This window comes from Perissodus microlepis, chromosome 9 (assembly GCF_051167445.1).
Source record: "Perissodus microlepis isolate ML-2025 ecotype Zambia chromosome 9, ASM5116744v1, whole genome shotgun sequence".
Taxonomy (NCBI): Eukaryota; Metazoa; Chordata; class Actinopteri; order Cichliformes; family Cichlidae; genus Perissodus; species Perissodus microlepis.
This window is the reverse complement of record NC_140469.1, coordinates 14,511,786-14,534,452: the sequence shown is the minus strand read 5'-3', so window position 1 is coordinate 14,534,452 and position 22,667 is coordinate 14,511,786. Positions and strand designations below refer to the sequence as shown.

General features: G+C 39.6%; 3 protein-coding genes and 1 non-coding gene across 6 annotated transcripts; 1 reads left to right on the top strand and 3 right to left on the bottom strand.

The window, feature by feature from the left end:
• Window positions 1-36: 36 nt before the first annotated feature.
• cmbl (carboxymethylenebutenolidase homolog (Pseudomonas)) lies at window positions 37-3,980 on the bottom strand. 3 transcript variants are annotated; one of them, XM_084939165.1, is made up of 6 exons: window positions 3,937-3,980; window positions 1,190-1,407; window positions 956-1,063; window positions 711-853; window positions 540-631; window positions 37-419 (listed from the first exon to the last, which is right to left on the bottom strand). In XM_084939165.1, the coding sequence occupies exons 1-6, from the start codon at window positions 3,946-3,948 to the stop codon at window positions 240-242; spliced, it is 753 nt and encodes a 250-aa protein (XP_084795291.1). In that variant the 5' UTR covers window positions 3,949-3,980; the 3' UTR covers window positions 37-239. The 3 variants fall into 3 exon arrangements, with proteins under 3 accessions (XP_084795291.1, XP_084795289.1, XP_084795290.1); XM_084939163.1 differs by lacking the exon at window positions 3,937-3,980 and adding an exon at window positions 1,688-2,336; XM_084939164.1 differs by lacking the exon at window positions 3,937-3,980 and adding an exon at window positions 1,688-2,333 and having other exon boundaries at window positions 38-419; window positions 1,190-1,404.
• On the bottom strand, window positions 2,657-2,730 carry trnat-agu (transfer RNA threonine (anticodon AGU)). The gene has a single exon. It is a non-coding gene; the product is annotated as a tRNA-Thr (tRNA).
• LOC146380222 (E3 ubiquitin-protein ligase MARCHF6-like) lies at window positions 3,318-20,922 on the top strand. Its single transcript, XM_084939160.1, has 25 exons — window positions 3,318-3,707; window positions 4,178-4,277; window positions 7,175-7,248; window positions 7,504-7,647; window positions 8,122-8,194; window positions 8,352-8,520; window positions 9,868-10,054; window positions 10,934-10,995; window positions 11,105-11,137; window positions 11,220-11,271; window positions 11,398-11,456; window positions 11,573-11,653; window positions 11,838-11,906; window positions 12,170-12,244; window positions 13,326-13,460; window positions 13,598-13,818; window positions 14,079-14,216; window positions 14,308-14,530; window positions 15,405-15,474; window positions 15,624-15,805; window positions 16,087-16,221; window positions 16,333-16,422; window positions 16,640-16,772; window positions 19,911-20,046; window positions 20,357-20,922. Exons 1-25 carry the CDS (start codon window positions 3,689-3,691, stop codon window positions 20,442-20,444), a joined length of 2,748 nt encoding a protein of 915 aa, XP_084795286.1. The 5' UTR covers window positions 3,318-3,688; the 3' UTR covers window positions 20,445-20,922.
• On the bottom strand, window positions 20,531-22,163 carry LOC146380221 (arylamine N-acetyltransferase, pineal gland isozyme NAT-10-like). Its single transcript, XM_084939166.1, has one exon. The coding sequence runs from the start codon at window positions 22,033-22,035 to the stop codon at window positions 21,175-21,177; it is 861 nt and encodes a 286-aa protein (XP_084795292.1). The 5' UTR covers window positions 22,036-22,163; the 3' UTR covers window positions 20,531-21,174.
• Window positions 22,164-22,667: the final 504 nt, after the last annotated feature.

Genomic DNA, 22,667 nt, shown 5'->3' with positions numbered 1-22,667 from the left:
TTTATTTATATTCAAGAAGATATAATTTCAGCAATTATTTACAAGATTATGTAATGAATCCACGAATCCATTTTGATTTACGATGGCAAAAAACAGTTGCTGATACAAGCTTCCATAAGACACAGGCATCAATATTCAGACAAAACCAACAGAAAAACTCATGAGCACCTCTTACTGATTAATTATTGTGGATATGATTATATAAAGCAGAGTTTTAAGGTGTTTTCTGACATTCTCATTTACATGTACGTGTTGAGCCAGTTGAGCAGGTCTTTTCTGGCCTCCTGGATGTAGGGTTTGTCAGCGGGGTTGATGTCCTCTCGCTTGCGGTGGACAAATCCGTGAGTCTGACCAGGAAATATCTTCACCTGGTAGTCCACTTTGCATTTCTCCTTCAAGTTGGCTTCAAGAGCACTCACCTGATGGGCAAAAATGATGTCAGCGCACATGTCATGGCAGAAATTCTGACATTTTTAAGTTAACATTGTCTGCATACAAAAGTTGCTGCTAAAACAAATCGGTCCACAATTCACACTAACCTGGTCCAAAGGGATAACGCTGTCATTCTCTGCAAAGACGAACAGTGTTGGACTCTTCAGCTCATACCTGTCCTCTCTCTCTCTAACTATTCCTGCACAGGATCACATAAAACCATAACAAAAACATTTTCCATATACCACACCTCGTGTTCTGCTGTAACAATGGCATACCATAAACAGACACTCCAGCTTTAATCTCTGGATACAGTAAGGCCAGGTAATGTGTGGCAACCCCTCCCCAGCAAAAGCCTACTACTCCGATATGTTTGGCTCCGCATTGATTCTTCAGGAACTTCAGCACTGCATCCACCTCTCTGAGAAGGAAAAGTTCAATGAGTGTGCGCTATCACACAAGGTCAGAAAGCTATCAAAGCTATGAGTAGCTGCTGCATTACGTAGTTCACGCGTTTGTTTACTTGTTAATAGCTGTCGGCTTCTTGTCCTGAAGCCACTCTTGAAAGTTGGACCAGTCTTTTGTTGGACTCCAAGGTTCCTTTCCAACAAAGAAGTCTGGACAAATGGCTCTGCTCACAATAAAACAACAGAAAAAGGAGGAATCAAAATCTCAGAAAATCACTGATTCTAGAAATCCTACATTCGCCTCAGGAATCTCAATCCAGTCTATCAATGAGTCAGTCACATAAACGCACATGTATCCATTAGCAGCAAGCATGTCAGCCATGTATCTGGTGTTGGGAAGCTGCCAACCGAATATGTCTTGAATGACAATAATGGCCTTGTCGGATGCAGTGGATGGTTTTACTACATAAGCTTTAAAGTGCTCTATCTGGACCTCCTGGCCGAGCGCTCCATACTCCATGCGATCACCAATATCGCAGGGACACGGCTTGGCTTCGTTTGCCATCTGCTGGCAGAGATGAAAACAGAAGCACAGAAAGTATTGGTAAAAAAAAGGAGACAGTAAAGCTGGGATGTATTAAAAAAAGAAGAAGAAGAAGAATGTCCCGTGTGCACACATGTGACATTTGCGCAACAAAGCATGACAAAGCAAAATACTTCGACATGCTTTGCTGCATAACTCTTTTCAGTTAAACGATTCCACCCCTTCTATATTTTTTCCATGTAAACTAATGAAATCCAACACTGGACAGAAAAATCCGTTTGCAAAGACGACGTGAGAAACATACCTTGCTGGTTTGCGAGTTTCTGGGTAGCTGCCTGGCTTTGAAAGTCAAAATATTGATCTGCTTATAAAGAGGGGAGAGAGCTAGCAGTTGGTCAAAGCTGAAATTCCTTTCCACTCCCACTTTCAAAATAAAAGTGATAACACTTTTATGACTTTCTCCATGCATGATTTCTTTCTTTCTTTCTTTCTTTCTTTCTTTCTTTCTTTCTTTCATGCATGGTTACAGGGAATATTTTTATGCTGCAAACTGTACGCGTCCTATTTTTGAATGAAATCAGTTGAATTTAAACTGTATTTAATCTTTAAACAGGTGAGAAGTGACTATCTGAGGACAAACCTGGTATTGTTTTCACAGTATGTGTGTCTGTAACTGCAAGTGGTGACTGATATTTTTTCTTTCCTATCTCTGGCTTGCTTAAATGGGATAGGGTTTTGTTGTTTAGTGTTATTAATTGATAACGTATGTATGCAGGGAGTGTCAAACATAAGAATAGCATAGAATAGCATAGGATAGAAACATGAGCCCAGAATAACTCCGGAAACGACTCCAATCGGGCTGGTTTTGCATAGATTTGGGACTTTTTTCCTTGTTTTTTTGTTTGGGTTTTTTTTGTTGTTGTTTTTTAACAAGAGACCCACATTAAAACAAAAATAAATGAACGAATGATTTTTTTTGATGTAAAATGATGAAAATGTTCCCTTTTGTAATCTGAGTTAATGATCTACCCTAACGTCTGTATTTTTACAGATTTATGTATTAATTCTGGAAAATTTCTTTCATTTCATTATTTTTAGCAGCAGGATGTGCTCATCACATTGAAAAACATAGACATATTGTTCTTTATCTTGTGTTAATTAAGATTAAACGTGTAGTTAAATTTCTTGACAGAAAGAGGAGCTAATCTGGTTCGGCCCGTTTAAGATTAAAGTGGACCAAGAAGTCAAATTAATTTGACGACCCTTTGCAAAAAGGCACCGCTGGGATTCGAACCCAGGATCTCCTGTTTACTAGACAGGCGCTTTAACCAACTAAGCCACGGCGCCGGTGCGTGGCAGACCGCGTATTGCTGTAGTGGCTGATTGACTGGTGTCGAGACTTCACATTTCAATTTTGTTATTGTTATTCTTGCTCTTTTTTTGATACGTGTACTTTTCTAATACAGAATATTGGTTTATAAGTACAGAAACATATAAAGAGAGCGAAATAAAGTTCCAAGATAAATGCCGAAGCTCATTTTTGTAGTAAATGATAAGTGTACAAGTATTGTGGTGACAAGTTTGACCACATATTTATACTTACGTACAGCTCTTATCTGTTCGGAAAAACCTCCCAATAAAAATGTTTGTTCCTGTTGTTCCTGCAGAATTTAATGTTTAATAGTGACGTCTACTTGACACTTTTATTTCTTATTTTCGAAATATTGCAGGTGCTCTTTCTCTCTCATTGTATATAACTTTTAATTTTGCGTCTATCTTTTTTATTTCATTGCATTTTTATTATTTAGTTTTATTTGAGTAAAATATTACACGAAATACAATCACGTGACGGTTGTTATGGTCGTTTCCCTGCCGTAAAACTCGAACCTCTGTAGGGACGTAGGGAAGTAAAACTGTTATGACAGGAGCCAGAAGTGTCGTTGGCGCATGCGTTAGCGGGTTAAGCTAGCCATTTGTCTCCCAGGTTTAAACTGTCGTATGATCAACACCCTGAGATGTAGCGTTTCCCCCCTGGTTTCTTGTGTTACATTAGACATACACAGTGAATTAGAAACCTTTGTGTACTGGCGAACATATACTCGACGCGAGAAAACACAGCGGAGCGAAGATTTATGTTTTAATCTGTGGGGAAACCATTTTATGATTGTCAATGCAATTGACCCATAAGGATATTGTCGTCTCGCTAGCTTAACTGAGCTAGCTAAACGATACTGTCCGTGTCGTGGATGGGTTCACGGTACAAATTAGTCGAATAACAGACGGTGACCGGTGCTTAGCGAGCAACATGGATACTGCTGAAGAAGGTAAATTAAAAAAAAAATGCCTCTAGTAGCTTCTTTCTCATCAATAGTTAGCATTAGCTTCACAAGTGCATCACCTCGCCGACCGCTGAGCTGGCCTGCTAATGGTTAAACTTAGCTGGCTGGATGTAGCCAGCTAAGACGGGAGAAAACGGTGTTTTAAAGCACACGATGTTAGCATGTGGGGATAGTGCAATAAGTAGCGGGGAGCGTAGAAAGGACCAGAATTTACCAGTGATGTCATCAGTTTCCTGCTGTGTGCTCTGTTTACATAAGCCACGCTGCTGGTGCAAATATTTTTTTAAATGTTGCTTTTAACTAAATATCCTCTATTACTGTGCATATATATGTATATATGACACCACATACACACCCTCTGACACTTGCTCTCGCGTCTGTTTTGCTAACCCTTGGCGAAGAGGATCAGACATTCATTGAAATTGAAACTGTTGTGTGTTTTTGTTTGTGTGTAGCGGATATTTGTCGCGTGTGCCGCTCTGAGGGGACTCCAGACAAACCCCTGTACCACCCTTGTGTCTGCACTGGCAGTATCAAGTTCATCCACCAGGAATGGTAAGTGTGTTAGGCTGTCTCTTCCTCTTTCTGTCAGCTTTCATTGTGACCTTGTGAAGAAGTAGTTCTCAGATCCTCCCAAGGAAAACTTTCTCTTTTTTATGTTAAACATTTAAAAGAAAAAAAAATCATACAAACAGCAGGGTAACCATGGTGTAACTAATTAGATTCAGAATGTTCACAGATGCTGCCTTAGTTACTGCAAGACAGTCATTTATTCTTACTTTTCCCATAACTTCTCTAGCCAAGGATGTCAAACATAAGGCCCGGGCCCCAGAATTGACCTGGCAAAGACTCTAATCCGGCCCACTAAAAGGCTTTGGAAACTGTGATTGAGTGCATAACTGGGAATTACTGTTGGATTGCCCTTCTTTTCTTCATATAAAGACTTCTCAGGGTTTGAACGTGTACCTAAATGTTTCACATTAATAGAAAGGGGAGTTTCGCTGGTCTGGCCCACTTAAGATTAAAGTGCACTGTATGTGGCCCATGGTGTAAAATGATTTTGACATCTTGGTTTTAAGCTAGGAAGTCTCCTGACTCACAACGTAAACAAGCGGTTGTGAAAGCTTCATTCAACCCAGTGTTGCTAAATCGATGTATTGCACATGATATAGCATTGTTCTTTCATCATTTTGTTCTTGTGTCAATATTAAATAGTTTTCAAAAGGCAGTTTTGTAATCAGATCATTCCAATATGGTGCGCACATTTGCCCTTGATTTGAAAATCAAAGTAATCTGGAAAATGAAATTTCCTTCCTTAGTTTAAGTTCTGTTTGTTGAGAACTTCCTGAAGCACAGGTTAGGCCCTCTCTGTAGTGGTAACAATATTGTATGGCAGTATACCATATTACAGGTCTTAGGTGAGAAATTTGCATTGTGAAAATTAAAGATGAAGGTATTTTGAAGTTTGTGAGTGTGTACAAGAGCAAAGTAAAGACCAGACCTGGATTGTTTTGCGTTTTTTGAAAGTTTTGCTTAGATAAAATAGTTCTGTCCAGTGTAAACGCATGTTAATCTTAATGTTGTTGTACTGTAGGAATCGACTGATGGTAACTCCCTTTCATGACCCATATGCATATTAATAATAATAATAATGCTACATTTCAGTGTCCCAGTAAGCTGGAATGGTGTTATTATAGACAACATACTATACTATACAAACACAGATTGTTTTTAATTAGATAGTGCGGATTTTACAATGAAATATTTTTTATTACCCCTCAGCTGTAAAAGACTGATATTGTCAGTCTGATACTGAAGTATATTAATACTGGGTATTGTTATTGTAAGAGCGCGGATGGTGTGAACACATAACAAGGCGACGTAGGAGCTTGAAATTGATACCTTAGATTTATTTACTAAAAAAAATGGAAGATTTCAACCACAAGGTCTAATAGGGCTGTGCGATATGACCAAAATCTCATATCCCGATATAAGACATCTATCGTCCCGATAACGATATAAATCACAAAAAATTACCATTTTCTGTAAATTCTGTGAATTTCGGGGAGCTCCACAGCTCGAAGTGTTTCCAGCTGGGCGTCGTGTACCTGGAGTCGAGTGTTTTAACCGATGCATAAACGATACATTTTTAGACATAAGTTGTAACGGCCGCCATTTTCTTTGTGAGTATGTTTTACACAGTGTGCTGCGGGGAAAAGCCCGCTCTAACGTTTGAGTCTAAGGTTTATTTTTTAGCACCTGACGGCTCTTTTTTGCTTTTCATCCGTAAATACTCTGCATACTATTTCGTGTGATTCAGTTTATTTCGAAAAGTCTCAACAGGATCTTGAGCTTTATTGTGAAAGGTTTATATGGAAAATAAACAAGCGGACACTCGATGGTTTTACTGTCGTTGTTGCTAACGACAATGCATAAAAACAGGCGCTTGTCTGTCCGTAGTGTGGTTATATTAAATATAAGAGAAAGAGAGAACTTTAAGACATTAATATAGCCACTACAGTGACCATCAAAACGATGAAAAAATATTGCCGTAAACCGACACCACGAAACAAACGATAGCGTAAAATGAAACGATAGATGGTTTTATATCGTCATCCGCTATATATCGTTATATCGAACTGCCCTAAAGTCAAAGGTCAAATTTTTCTGAAAATCTTGTGAATGCAATAACTCAAGAACAAAGTGACATTCAAAGCGATTTTATATTTGCATCTACTAAAAATCCTGGATGAGTTTAAATCTAGTTGACCATGATCTCAAGCTCAAAGTAAGTTTTCTGAAAATCTTGTGCATGTCATAACTTGAGACCAAAGCAATGTAGGGTTTTGAAATTGATACCAGGTGTGTCTATAAGGAGTCTGAGAGGTCTCACAGTGACAGATTCAGTAGTCCCAGCTGCACTTACATTTTCATTGCATCATATTGGTGGCAGTGTTAGTACTATTATAGCCATGGCAGTGGTATCATGAAAAGGTTATGTTGGGTCAACACTTCAGACCTTTGGAAGTGTCTGGACTGTTCTTTAAATCTGCACTGTTGCAATCCTTTGTATTGGCAATTGAATTTATCTAACTTAATCCAAATATCTCAAACTGACCAAATCTGAAGACACCAATTAATAAAATATTTTTTTATGGATTATTTCAGGCTTAAAATGTCTTAAATGGGATTTTGAAAGGACTTCCTAAAAACTCATGCCACTTTTTGGAACCAAAAATTGGCATGATTTACACTAGGCATTTCAGGCCCTGAAGGTTAAATAATAGTGGGAAAAATGTCTTATATTGGGACACACATAATACATTGGATGTAACACATGAATATGTGTATGAAGCTGTTTTTCAATCCAGTCATTATTCATGTGCTCAAAATGTGAAAATAGAGCACAAATATTACATTGTTTTCTTCATTCTTTAAATGTCATTTTACAGTTTGGTCCAGTGGCTGAAGCACAGCAGGAAGGAGTACTGTGAATTATGCAAGCACAGATTTGCTTTCACACCAAGTAAGTCCTTGTGACATTAACAGATAATCCATTAAAATGCATTTTGTAGCCGCAAGCCTCCAATTTAGCCTTACGGAGGGGGCCATATAAATTGTTGTTTGTTTGTTTTTTTGCATGTGATTATTCATTAGTTGGTGCTGTTTTCATTTAGTGTTACAGAATAATCTAAATAGCTGCTATTAGCGAAAAAAGAAAATGACCAAGCACAAAAGATAATTTGACTCTGGTTCACTCTTTCCCATCTGTCCTCTTCAGTCTACTCCCCAGACATGCCCTCACGTCTGCCCATCCAGGACATTTGTGCCGGCCTTCTTACCAGTGTGGGCACTGCCATTCGCTACTGGTTCCATTACACACTGGTGGCCTTTGCATGGCTTGGTGTTGTTCCTCTCACTGCATGTAAGTATCCACAGACATGAATACAAGGAGAAATTATCTTTAAAACCCCTTTAAAAAGAAAAAATTTGTCTAACATGTATCAGTTATTTATAAAACTTTTAGAAGTACTGTTATTTTAGTGTTGATGACCAACTTATTTAATAGATTTGGGAGCAAATATTCTTTATATGGTGACCCTCTAAATGTTTTTCCTCATCTGCTGTATGTGGAAATGTTTGTGCACTTACACGCATTTACAAATGTCCCCTTTCTGGGGTGTTAAATACAGTCAAAGTAACATATAAGGTGTTCATGTTAGCTAATGTTAAAGAGCATTATAGGTTTAGTGTCACTACATACATAACAAGAAAGTGTGTTCTTTGTTCCAAAACATGTAAATCCCTCTCAGTACTTAATGTAAAATTGTAAGCCTGAACTATACAAATTTTCATACAATAGAAACGGGTAGATTTTAAATATGTTTTTTTTCCCCAGGTCGCATCTATAAGTGTCTTTTTACCGGCTCTGTGAGCTCTCTTTTGACACTGCCGCTGGACATGCTCTCTACGTGAGTGATAATGCTTTTTATCATCAACTGTAGCACAAAATATGCAAAACCTGATAGAGATCAAGATTGTTAGCTTGTTTATTTTCTTTACTGGACAGTAGATGAGTAACAGAGGATCATTTTTATTGAATGTGTGCTATTGTTTTTATTCCTACAGGGAGAACCTGCTTGCAGATTGTCTACAGGGTTGCTTTGTGGTTACCTGCACCCTATGTGCATTTATTAGTCTGGTATGGCTCAGAGAACAGATAGTCCACGGTGGAGCGCCCCAGTGGTTAGAACAGCACCAGCCACCACAGCCCAATGCTGCCGGACAAGCCAATGAGGTACTTTGCTGGACTGATTACTAAATTCGATTCTTAAATGGATGGTATAATTGTGTTTCTTTGAGGTTTAAAATGACACAGTAAAAAAAATTTGATTTAAGTAATTCACTTAACTGCAAATTAAAAACATGAGCTATTTAAATGCTAACCAGAATAACATGCTGCATGCACCTTACACATTTATGACAATGTGTGTAATTACCATACCACATCCTGCTGTAGCAAATGAATCTCCTGCTAATTATCCAACTCATAATCAACTTAAATTATAGTGGTGGGACAGATCATTGAAAGTAAATGGAAGCAAATGTGTAAATGTTTTTACTGTGTTTTGGATGGTTTTTTTTAAACCCCTAGCTGTAAAAGGTTGATGGGATATTGTCGTCACCCTGTTGTCACACGTGGGTGAGTGTTTTGGAAACCCAAGTTTGTGATTACAATAAGTTGAGTACTAGATGACATAGGATTTGGAAATTCATATCATAAGTGCAGCTACTAAAAAATCTCAACCTCAACATCAGGGGTCAAGTTTTTAAAAACATTTGTGAATCCAATAGCTGGACAAGAAAGTGAACTAGCATTTTCAAATACCTTATCTTAGATGCATCCACGAAAAACCTCAGGATGAATTTGAATCCTGGTGTCAAGGTCAAGTTATCTGAATATCCTGGGAATGCAGCAAGTTGAGAACAAGGAGACGTAGGATTTTGAAATTCAAACCATAGGTGCAAATATCAAAATCTCAAAAAAAGTTCAAGTCCGGTGACCTTGAACTCAAGGTCAGAGGTCAAGATTTTTTGAGAATCACCTGGAATTGTCAAATTTATATGATGGGTACATTTACTAGTAGGCTGAGGGGTAGCACTGGTAGCTGCTAGTATTTTTATTTTCCTTCAGTTACACATATTGTGGTTGATTGTGTTATAGATAATTAATATACTAGACCAGCGGTCCCCAACCTTTTTTGCGCCACGGACCGGTTTATGCCCGACAATATTTTCACGGACCGGCCTTTAAGGTGTCGCGGATAAATACAACAAAATAAAACTAGTACCGGTACCAAAAAAAGAAGATTTATTCATAACACACGTGAAAAGACCCAGGAAAACCGAGTTAACGATAAAAACAATAACAAAATAACGCCGAAAACCAATAAAAACCCTGAAAACCATACATTTACACGCCTGAGCCTCAACTCTCGCGGCCCGGTACTAAACGACTCACGGACCGGTACCGGTCCGAGGCCCGGGGGTTGGGGACCGCTGTACTAGACAACATATCGTGATTTCATTACATGGTAAGTTACTCTGTTTTTTGAAGTTATGCACCTTGTTCCCTCTCCCCCAGGCACAAGCTGCAGGTCAGGCAGCAGCTGGTGATCCCCCTGCAGCCCAGCCAGCACCTGCTGATCCTCTAGCCCAGAATGAGGCAGAGCCCGAGCCTCCTGACGCCCCCCAAGAGCAAGGCGATGATCCAGAGCTGGAAGAGGAGGCAGCAGCTGCTGAAGATGCAGACCCCAACAATGGTGCACAAGGTGGGACTTTATTATTTCTTTACTTAACTTAAGATGTATGCATTTTTTTCAGCTAAATTAAAATTGTATATTGCAAAAAGTGATTCTTTTTTAAGGTAGATTTCGCTGTCATATACATCAGTTCTTAAGTTGTAAAGTTTCATGAATGCAAAATACAAATAATTTCAAAAATGAAAATAGAAATCCTCTCCGACAGCCCGACAACCAAAAGCATGTTTAGTAATGGAGTAAGAGGTTTTTGCATTTTTCAAACAGCAGGTTTATGGAAATGCCACTAAACAAACCCAAGAGCGGGAGCACTGCCATTACAGCATACAAATGGGTCCCAAAGTGGCCTCATTTGTTTGACGGTTTGCCAAAGCATCACAGTTGATTTGGGAACAATATAACATTATGTCAAATTTTTGCCCCATAGCCTTGAAATCACACTCATTTGTTCAGCTTTGTTAATGGACTGATTTTTGCATCAAGCTAAGCAGAAAACCCTGAAAATAAATTGCTATTGTATTATACATTACTCTAGCTGTTGGCTGTCACTACAGCTAAATAAATTGCACAGAAAAAGCCTGACAGTAGCACAATGTTCATGTCAAACTAACAGATTTTCCCAGAGCAACATCAATAATGTAACAATAACTGTTTCAGCAGAGCGGGGAACACATTGCTTTTCATTTACTGTTCGCAACAAAAGCAGGACAACAAGAAAAAATGTACCACCGCAGAATGATTTGCCTGAATAAACATATGATTTTGTTATTCTTTGACTATGTCTGACATGTAGGGAGATAAACTGATTGTTTTTATATCGATTATGTTTCAAGTTGCTGACTGTTTTTTATTAGTCTACAAGGCGTTTTTTGTCTTTATCTGTCTGTGTAGATGACATGAACTGGAATGCTTTGGAGTGGGACAGAGCAGCAGAGGAGCTCACCTGGGAAAGGGTAACTGCTGCATAACATTCACAATCTCCAGGCACCTATTTATTAGTATGTAGCTGTTGTCTTGTCTCTTTTCATATTTATACACAAACTATTTCAATTTTCCAAACAGATGCTTGGCCTGGATGGTTCACTGGTATTTTTGGTAAGTCCTAATCTAAATAGATTTCTCTAAATAAATCTTACCTTCTGAAACTCAAGTAAAGATTGGTGTCTTTGTCTTGTAGGAACATGTGTTTTGGGTGGTGTCTCTCAACACACTGTTCATCCTGGTCTTTGGTGAGTAAACTGAAACAATGATGTAGCATAACCATGATCATAATAGCCCTTTTTCTGACATCAAAATGAATCCACCGTATAACTAATACAGTAATAAAAATGTCGTCTTTTTTCCCTTTCATTTAGCATTTTGTCCGTATCACATCGGCCACTTCTCTGTTGTTGGTCTTGGCTTCGAAGAATATGTGAGAAAATGCTTCAGTCACTTTATAATACAATTGCATGTTCCTTGATAATAGCTTTAATTTTCTGATTACAACTTTGTTTTTGTTTTGTTTTTTTGTTTTGTTTTGTGTTTTAGGTCCAGGCTTCTCATTTTGAGGGCTTAATCACAACAATCGTTGGCTACATACTGCTAGCAATGACTCTCATCCTGTGTCATGTATCCTTCCATCTAAGTTCATAAAAAGCCCTGATAATGCCTAATCCAAACCTATTCTATCAGTCTGGTGCATGCAGGCTATAAAATTAAAAAAAAAAAAAGTATGAGAAAGGGAACATGAGGTAATTCAGGTCTGTGCAAATAAGAATATATGTGCAGTATTGATCCTTAATGGCTGTTTTAGGGACTGGCTGCTCTGGTCAGTTTCCAGCGCTCCCGGCGTCTCCTTGGAGTCTGCTACATTGTTGTCAAGGTAACATTGACTGCATTTTTTTTTCTTTGTGTTAGTGATGTTGACGCTGGCGTTTTCACTCTCTTAGTATCTAAGATTTTGTTTGCAATCATACAATAAAGATAGCTCTAGCCATTGAATAGGTCCCTGGATTGTTATAACACACAAGTGCAGAACTTTGTGTATTTCATGTATCACTACTTGTCACAGAGGTTTTTTAGTCTTTTTTTGTGTTTACATTTAATGTTAACTGATACTGACAGCAGCCTTTTCTATCCTTACAGGTCTCTCTGCTGGTTGTTGTGGAGATAGGTGTTTTTCCATTGATCTGCGGATGGTGGCTTGACATCTGCTCTTTAGTAAGAGACTAATTCTTTTCATCACATTTTCACTACATCTCTGTTGCTCTTGGACTTTTTGTTTTAATTAAACTGATTGAGTATTTTAGCTTGGGGGCCCATACTCTAATTAACGTACTTGGCAGATGTGATCGTTAAGTCTGATGTTTTATAGTGATAAATACGTAAGTTTTCTTCTATCTAAAAGCGTTTTCCGAGCACCAGTGACTGAATATCTCTTGTTCCCTGTGAAATTTCAGTGAATACTCCTATTTTATTCCATTTTCATACATTTTGCCAAATGAGAGGGATGGCTAATACCCCGTAGAGGCTCTGTCACAACACCTTTGAAGTGGCTTTCAGCAGGCCTGCTCGGCACACAGACAAAGCCAGATGCTTTAGCTCACCCAGTTCATACATTCATCAGTGCACACAAAAACAGAGAACAGACTGGTTTGGAGGACTGGGGAGTGAGAGAGTACCAAACGCCTCTATGCTGTGGCTGTCACTCTCTTTGTTTGTCAGAGAGTTTGTTTGTGCTAACACTTACTAGAACAAAGTCTCTCTCTACCACAACATTGGCTTGCATAGTACTTATCCAAATCATAACACGGCAGTTGATATATATATTTTTTTCCTGATCCTGTTTTCCAAAGCCAAACAACCTTCCTCACAACAGGTGGCGCAGCTTACACAGCAGAAGGGAACCATGTCTCATCTGCTCTGCAGCTGTTCGCCTGTGAAACAAATTAATTGGCCCTGAAAATGGCCAGTGTGGTGTAAGCAGCTCTTATCGCTTTGCAGTCAAAAGCAGAAAGTTTTGCATTTTGTATTTACAAGTGAATTTGGTTTCCGTTTCAGTGCAGTTTATCTGCAGTGTATATATCTACATCTAAACTATTTGTCCCATGTTAGCCTAAAACGTAAACATTATGGTTCAGTGCAAACATGCAAAAAAATCTTTCTTAGCTTTATATAGCAGAGGGTGAATCCTTTAAAGTATTTACATTTAGAAAAACATGAAGTTTAGAGCAGCTTTTGAGCAAAAACAGGTGATCAAAGCATCATCTTAGACCCTGCTTTTATTTGATTCATCCTGCAGGAGATGTTTGACGCCTCGCTGAAAGACAGAGAAATGAGCTTCAAATCAGCACCTGGTACTACCATGTTCCTGCACTGGCTGGTGGGAATGGTCTATGTCTTCTACTTTGCATCTTTCATCCTCCTGCTGAGAGAGGTAAGAAAAACAGACTCTCAAATGCATTCAGTTAGGGAAACAAGGACTGTGAGTGCTTCAGGTTAATTTTTCAGATGATAGTAAAGAGGAAAAAAGTCTTCGGCGCTCTAAATCATTCCACCTTCTGCCTCCATTAGGTGCTGAGACCTGGAGTGCTCTGGTTTCTGAGGAACCTCAATGATCCAGATTTTAACCCAGTGCAGGAGATGATTCACTTGCCCATCTACAGACACCTGCGGCGGTTCATCCTGTCTGTGGTTGTGTTCGGCTCAATTGTCTTGCTCATGCTGTGGCTTCCCATCAAGCTCATTAAACTATTGCTGCCCACCTTCCTTCCCTACAATGTCATGCTCTATAGGTAAGCAGCGTACATAACAAAGATATAGTTTACTTATTAATAAACTGTGTGTGAACCCTGCTGGCCTTTCTATCTGAAATGATCTGAGAAACCACTTCCTGTTCATACCAAAGTGGAAGTATCACCACATGTGAAAAAGCAAGATTTGCAGTTACAAATCCACTTGAGTTTATGCTGTTTGACACTTAAAATAATAGAAAATGTTTAGTCTGGTGTTTGTTAGATAAATGTCTGTTTCTTTGTCACTTCTTTCCTCTCAGTGACGCTCCTGTCAGTGAGCTGTCTTTGGAGCTGTTACTGCTTCAGGTTGTGCTTCCAGCTCTACTGGAGCAGGGACACACTCGCCAGTGGCTCAAAGGCCTGGTCAGAGCCTGGACAGTCAGCGCAGGATATTTACTGTAAGCCAAGTTTGAATACACACCCGAGGCAATGATATTTCCTTATATACTGACTGTCTGTAACTGTGTCACCACTTTGTGTTGTCTCCAGAGACCTCCACTCCTACCTCCTTGGCGAACAAGAGGACAATGAAGCCAACCAGCCCGTGAACAACAACAACAATAACAACCCTCCGCATGTTCATCACAACAACAATAACAACCCTGCACCAGCTGTTGGTGAAGGGCTTCATGCAGCCCATCAGGCCATCCTGCAGCAAGGGGGACCAGTGGGTTTCCAGCCCTACCACCGACCTCTTCGCTTCCCTTTAAGGGTGAGAAAGGCTTTTTTCATATATGTCTTTAAGGAGTGCACTTTACAGATAGATGTGTAGGGAAGACCAGGATGCTGTGGTTCTGAAACTAAACAGCTTTTAGAGATATGAATGGACAGCCATCTTTGACCATGTCTTTGAGTGTAGACTGTAGTGCTCTAGCATGTCTTTTAGTTTCACTGACAAAGTTGACTGACGTCCAGGTTTCTTCTCATGCATGAATGTGATATAATAATTGAAGGGCTCTTTGTGACTTTCCAGTGGGGGGTTTTCCCCCCAGATTTCTGATGTTTGCACAGTTTTAGTGACCACAATAATGCAGAACTATTGCCAGCTGCCAAAGCATCTGTGTTTTTTTTCCTTGCTCTAATTTGTATCGCACACACAGACATGTTCATTTGAAATAAAGAAAAAAGGTTGTCTTTAACACTGGAACCCTGAGAGGTTGTTAGTTTTTATTCAAATTACAAGTAAGATTTGACAAAGCAAACCCCTAAACATGCAAGATGTAGTTTTACATATGATTTATATTATTTAATTAAGGGTCCTAGTCCTCCACGCTTTAGAACAAAAATAGAGGCTATTTTTACAGATAAAACAAGTCTTAAAATAAAGATGTGTCTCCTGTAATTTGTGGTTTCTGAGTCAAATTTAGAAATCAGCCAACGCCCTAGCAACCATTTACTGCCCATCTGAGCCTGCACAACTCTGTCATTATGATCTTCATCTTTCATGTTAAACACCCTAATCTCTGAGATCCTGTTTATACTAGCCTTACATTATGCAACCGGAGTCTGTAAAATAGAGCTTTGACTTTGCAGCATGTCCCATCTTGTAGCTTTTAAACTGAAATGTGTCCCCTTTTCCCCCCCAGATTGTGCTGCTTATAGCTTTCATGTGCATCACTCTGCTGGTGGCTAGTTTGGTGTGCTTAACCCTACCAGGTGAGATGTGGTACTTTTCATATACACAAACACATCATTTAAAAAGTACAGTTCTTTTTACGGGCAAACATATATATACAGAGTTAGAGTTGCTGTGGTCAACTTTTTTTCCTCACTGTTTTGTTTTGTTTGTTTGTTTTTTTTTACAGTATTCACTGGCCGCTGGCTGATGTCCTTCTGGACAGGAAATTCCAAAATCCACGAGCTGTACACAGCAGCATGTGGTCTGTATGTCTGCTGGCTTTCTATCCGCGGGGTCACTGTTCTGCTGGCGTGGATGCCACAGGGACGCACTGTTATCGTACACAAAGTCCAGGAGTGGACACTCATGGTGAGCATCAGTGAGCTGACTGGGTTGTTGGCAAACTTCGAAGTTGGGCAGCAGAGGGTTGTGCTAATTGGTTGCTCCCTTTCCAGCTTTGACACTGTGTTTTTGTTAAATGGATGTAACTGAGAATGAGCTCTCATTAGCTGTTATCCTAAATTACCAACTTGTTCATTGAAGTAGCATTCCAAGCACATTAACCTTTATAGTGCCGTATATGTTTCCTTATCTGGAAGTGGCATCTCTTAATGATTTTTTTTTTTCAATACCCTAATTTGCTTCTGTAGATCCTGAAGACCCTTGTTGTGGCTCTGCTGGTCGCTGGAGTCATTCCTTTGCTACTGGGCCTGCTGTTTGAATTAGTCATCGTGGCTCCGCTCAGGGTACCCTTAGACCAAACACCCCTTTTCTATCCCTGGCAGGTAAGGATTGTATGCATTTTTTGTTTCTTTTCCCTAGTGGGATCTTGGAGGTTACTAAATAGAGCTTAAGGAGTTCTTACACTTATGTTCATCCATTGAACTTGTCTGCAGGATTGGGCTCTCGGGGTTCTTCATGCCAAAATTATTGCTGCCATCACTCTCATGGGCCCTCAGTGGTGGCTGAAGACTGTTATTGAGCAGGTTGGTACTGGACACACCAAATATCCAACTGATACACTGTAAACATTTTTACAAACTATCAGACACTTGACTACATAACTTTGAAAGGGTTTTATTCTGTTGACTCACAGTGTGTAGTTTGCTAGTCTGTCTTCCCTATCTCTGTCATGTCTGTTTCTTGGAGATGAATTAAATTAACTGTTTAGTACATTATAAAGTGTAAACTTTTTCTCTCTAGGTTTATGCAAATGGAATTCGCAACATTGATCTCCAGTTCATCATCCGTAAACTGGCAGCTCCTGTCATTTCAGTCCTGCTGTTGTCTTTATGTGTGCCATATGTGATTGCTGCCGGGGTGGTACCGGCTGTAGGTGAGTATCTCTCTGCATATGGATCTTAAGGCGTCACTTGAAGAGTTTCCTAACCAAACTAGGACTTTCTCATTTACAATATACGGCACATTGCAGTCTTAGTGGCAAAAGAAATGGAAATTACTAACGGTTTCCTCTAGATTTAAGCTTTTTGTGAGTTCAGCAATAAACCAGAGGGGGAAAAATGTTTTAAAGGATGAAATTATAACCTCCGCACTCTGTCTCACTTCCCATTATTTTCTAAAATCACAACATTTCGGTCCAACTGACCTTCATCAGTTACAAAAAACGATGTGTACAGTCGTGGCCAAAAGTTTTGTCAATGACACAAATATTAGCTTTCGCAAAGTTTGCTGCTTCAGTGTTTCTGTGACGTATTGAAGTATAATTGCAAGCACTTCATAAGTTTCAAAGGCTTTTATTGACAATTACATCACATTTATGCAAAGAGTCAGTATTTGTAGTATTGGCCCTTCTTTTTCAAGACCTCTGCAATTTGTCCTGGCGTGCTGTCAATCAACTTCTGGGCCAAGGCCGACGATGGCAACCCATTCTTTCATAATCAATGCTTGGAGTTCGTTTGTCCACCCGCCTCTTGAGGATTGACCACAAATTCTCAATTGGATTAAGGTCTGGGGAGTTTCCTGGCAATGGACCCAAAATTTCAGTGTTTTGTTCCCACCACTTAGTTATCACTTTGGCCTCATGGCACCGTGCTCCATCATGCTGGAAAAGGCGTTGTTCTTCACCAAACTGTCCTTGGATAGTTGGAAGAAATTGCTGTCGGAGGATGTTTTGGTTTGGCGAAATTGTGAGTGACCCCACTCTCTTGAATGAGAAGCAGCCCCACAGATGAATGGTCTCAGGACATGGTAGCCTCACTTTTGTTTTTTTTTCCAGGCTTTTTTCCAGATGTATTTTTTGCAGAATATCAGTCTGTCCCTAATGGGGTTTTTTTGTTTTGTGTTGGGGGGGGTTTTGGGGAGAAGTGGCTTCTTTGCTGCCCTTCTTGAGATCAGGCCATGTTCCAAAAGTCTTCGCCTCACTGTGCGTGCAGACTTGCTCTCACACTTGCCTGCTGCCATTCCTGAGCAAGCTCTGCACTGGTTGCACTCCGATCCCGCAGCTGAATCATCTTTAGGAGACGGTCCTGGAGCTTGCTGGACTTTCTTGGGCACCCTGAAGCCTTCTTCACAACAATTGAATCTCTTTCCTGAAGTTCTTGATGATCCGATAAACGGTTGATTTAGGTGCAATCTTAATAGCAACAACATCCTTGCCTGTGAAGCCCTTTTTATGCAACACAATGATGGCTGCATGTTTTTTTTTGTTTTGTTTCTGTTTTCTTTTTTGCAGGTAACCATGGTTAACAGGAAGAACAATGATTTCAAGCATCACCCTCCTTTTAACACATCCAGTCTGCTATTCTAACTTAATAGGCAAGACATAAAGATCTCAAGTTCTGTGCTCATCAACATTCTCACCTGAGTTAACTAGAAGATTGAAATGATCTCTGCAGGGTCTTTTATGGCAGCAATGAAATGCAGTGGAAATGTTTTTTGGGGGTTAAGTTCGTTTTCATGGTAAAGAAGGACTTTTCATAACATTCAGAGTATATGGAAACTGCTATCATAAAAACGGAAGGAGCAAACTTTGTGAAAACCATTACTTGTGTCATTCTCAAAACGTATGGCCACGACTGTACACAATCACTCACACACAATAATATGTTCTTTCCCATTCATCAAGTAGAATTCAATCATCCAATCAGGGAACACTTTACACATTTTTACACATGGATGCTATTAATTAGATAATGAAACTAATAAATACACTGGTTTTGTAATAAAAGCCTCCCCCAAAAAAGTGGCAGATTGTGACTAGGGCTGCCACAAACGATTATTTTGATAGTCGACTAGTCACCGATTATTTTTGCGATTAGTCGACTAATCAGATCATCATCCATTGTAAAACGTACAGCTTATTGCACCAGCATGCATCTGCTCTTATATAACTATCATTAGCTTACAGCTTTAAGTGTTTAAGGTATGTGCTAACTAAAAATAAAGACAAGATGATAGTTTATTAAATTTTAATGAAATTTGCAGATTGTTTCGGTGAAGTTTAATAAACTCCTTGCTATCTAAAATATAACAGGACACCGGAGTATATTCTCGAGCATCTCACACTTCTGATAATCAGTTGTCTGCTTGACATTTATTCAGCTGTGTAAAAACTATAACTTTAATCTCAGCCAAACCGATTTACTCAGGAACAAATAAAATACCAAAAAAAAAGCCAAACAATAACATTTGTAAGTTATCTAAGTGACTTATATATCATGTTTAACCTGAGTAGCGAAAGACAGCGGTGGGTTTGAAAACGATTTGCCGGGAGTCCGGTGTTCTCACGGGCTCTAGTGAGCCTTGTCCCCGGCTAGCTATCGAGCTAGTGGGTAACAGAAGTCTCCGAAAACGTCGGAGCGCTTTTGAAAATATGTGGTGTCCTGATAAACTGAGCAGATATTTGAAGTTTACACAGTTACATTCTCGCCTGAAAATATGTTAAACGTTTATTTTGTGACCCAGAAAGAATAATAAGAGTAACATTAAAACTAACTAGCTGCCGCCATTGTTGTAAACTGAGCTCAGCTGGGTTGCGCTATGAATTCTGGGACAGAGCTACTTCTTCGGGGTTTAACGGCAGCTGGCATCCTTGTACATGCAGTGCTGCCATCTTCTGTTTCAGTCCGTTATTACACTCTTAAATCCTACTACTTATTCCTGCGTCTTTTGGGATCTTACAAAGCTTCAAACGACGCGTCGACTATTAAATCAATCGTCGACGATTTTGATAGTCGACGTAATCGTGACTAGTTGACTAATCGTGGCAGCCCTAATTGTGACCTACCTTCTGATTTGTTTGGGCACTGAACTGGTGATAAATCTGCCACTTGGACTTGTTATTGGAGATGTACCGTCACTAGGTAATAATTCTAATATAGTTAACACCTAATTTAACATAACAGGTGTCCTCAAAATATCACATTTCTTCTCATCTTGATGGAGTTAATGATAGGAATAATGGGAACTCTTGAAAAATCATATAACTGAATACAATTATGCTTTGTTTTTGCAGGCGTTACCCCAGAGATGGAGATTCTAATGCAGAGGAGAATCTACCCCTTCCTCTTGATGGTCGTCTCACTTATCGGCATCCTCTCCTTTCAGATCCGACAGTTTAAACGTCTTTATGAACACATCAAGAACGACAAGTACGAAACTTTCAGCACTGATCAGTCTGGAGAAAGCAGCATGTTTTTTTTTTTTTTGTTGTTGTTGTTTTTTTAAGTTTGTCTTATATTGACAACCTCTCCCCCTTTTTCTTTTTCAAATGTATCATTTGGTGCATCATTATAAAAACAAACTGCAGATTTAATATAGGAGGTTAAACACGTTGTTCAGACTTTTTGCTCTAGTTGGATATTTTTTGATTATTGTTTCATACTGTGTGTGTAGCCTTCAAATTAGAGTTAAGTCCATAAAAATGAATAGTAATAATGCTGTAATAATCTGTCTTTGCAGGTACCTGGTCGGCCAGAGGCTTGTCAACTACGAACGCAAAGCTGGCAGAGGAAGCTCAATCCCACCCTCCAACCCTGTCGTAGAATAAATATTTGTGTCACATGATGCCATGTTTGTTTTTTGTTTTTTTTAACCCATGACCCTGCGCACATCTTGTCCAGCCCATGGCCTGTCTGTTTTTTTGTTGTTTTTTGGGGGGGTGGGGGGTTCAGCTCAACCCTCAGACTGTAATCCTTGAAATCACCTGTGATTATTGCTGGACTTTATGGGTGTTATTCAAATTCATTTCATCAAAGTCAAGATGGGAAAACTTAGTGTAATAACTGGACAGCTGAGTAATCCCCTCAAACAAACAGAATAGGCAGGAGCATTAAAGTTTTCATTTAAAGCCCAACATCTGTATTGAGATTCATGCCTTGCTTTATAAAGTGCTGCCTGATTTAAATGTACATGTGTAAATACTTTGGAAGGAGACTTTGTCTTAAAGGACCGATGTGGATTAATGCAATGACCATTGTACATCTTAAAAGTGTATGTATAATTTATTAAATCAGAATGACAGTTTATTTTCTGTTGCATCTTTTCTCATGGCAGATCAGTGTCTGCGATTGATTAACAAGTACATCTGGGTTTTATCAGAGGTATAGACTTTTCTAACTTAAAGGTTAAAATAATGTATAAATTGCTTTGCTCAGACCTCAGTGATTAGATGAATTTTAAAAACAAAAGCCATTGGACCTAATCTTAGAGTATTCATACATTTTGTTGTTATGGAGCCATAAGACATATGAATTTATCCCATATAACTGTGCGTATGTTTAATATGTGATTAGAGGTGGTGTGATTTTCTCATCCTTTGCAATGAGCGTGGAATTAAGTACAATTCCAAACTTTTCCTTTAGAACACCAGGAATCTCTTCATCTTTAAGTTCTGTGATGGTTTCCACCACATGCCCGTTCTCTTCTGTTGGGAATGTGGTGGTGATCAATCTGTGGCCTATATAGGTGAGCCTCCCGCCAGGTCTCAGAACAGTGCAGAGGGACTTGCAGAAGAAGATGGAGCTGGGGGAGGTCTGGTGGTATTGGCACATCTCAGTGAAGTCCTCCTTACTCCGACGTTTAAGGGTGAACTTGTAGATCTCTTTCCAGTCTCCATCTACTCCTCTGTTTTCTTCCTCTTGCCACTCCACAAAGTGCATCTCCAGGTCCTTCCTGATCCGGTACACTCGGTGGCCCTGCTCCTGGGGGTCTTCAGTGTCCAGTGACAGCGGGACACTGAAACCGGGAACCCCGAACCCGACGTCACACAGCCATCGCCGGGCCTCAAGTTCAACCAGTAGGATGAAATGGTCGAAAGGTGGCCCGTAGCAACCCGTGAACCTGCTCTTCACCTGGCCTGAGAGTATAGTCACCTGGAAGCCCAGTTCGGTCAGCAGCCAGCGAAAGAGGGTGTTGTTCTCATAGCAGAAGCCTCCTCGGCGATGGTTCACGATCTTGTCGTACAGAAGGGGGAGGTCGAGCCGGACTCGACCCCCGCTGTGCACCGTGAGGTCCTCAAACGGCACCGACAGGAGGTGGCAGGTGTGCAACGTCCGCATCGCCTCCAGGCTGGGCTCCGCGGGGCCCGTAAACCCGATGCGCGCTAAATATTTCCCCAAGTCCATTTCCACGGAAGTCATTTTCGCTTCTGGTTATGGCGTTTCTATATACTTAAAGCAGGTTTATTCCCGTGTTTCACTTTGTGTTTCTGTCCGGCTGTGAGCAATATGGCGTATTCAAGGAAGTTCAAAGTACAATGCCTACTTAAAAAAAACAAACAAACAAAAAAAAAAAAAACTTACGAAAAACTTAGTAAAATCCAACCTAAATAAAACTCACTGCTTTTTATTTCAAAATGCATTTGGAAAAAACAACAACAATGGATCAGAAATGTGTTAGTGTTAAGCAAAGTGCGATTAAACGATTAAAAGATTTAATGTTTTTTAAAAAGTATGTCGAGTATTTAGTATTTTCTAAGAATTACGGGTAAATAAATAGTATAATTACAATTAAACCGCTTTATTATTGCCAACATATTTATCTTAAGGTTTATTTTTCTATATTATTTAAAATCCATAATTCTTTATACAGAGATACATTTGGACACGTAGACAGCAGGAAATATATCGATTTAGTCTACATTACTAGGGTTTGCCGTGCTACATGTTATACAACTGTGATAACCTAGCTGGGCTTGGTGCCTTTGTTGTATTTTATGTTTTATACTGAAGCACTATACTTGGTTTCCTGGTCGTATATCATCGCTCGGCTC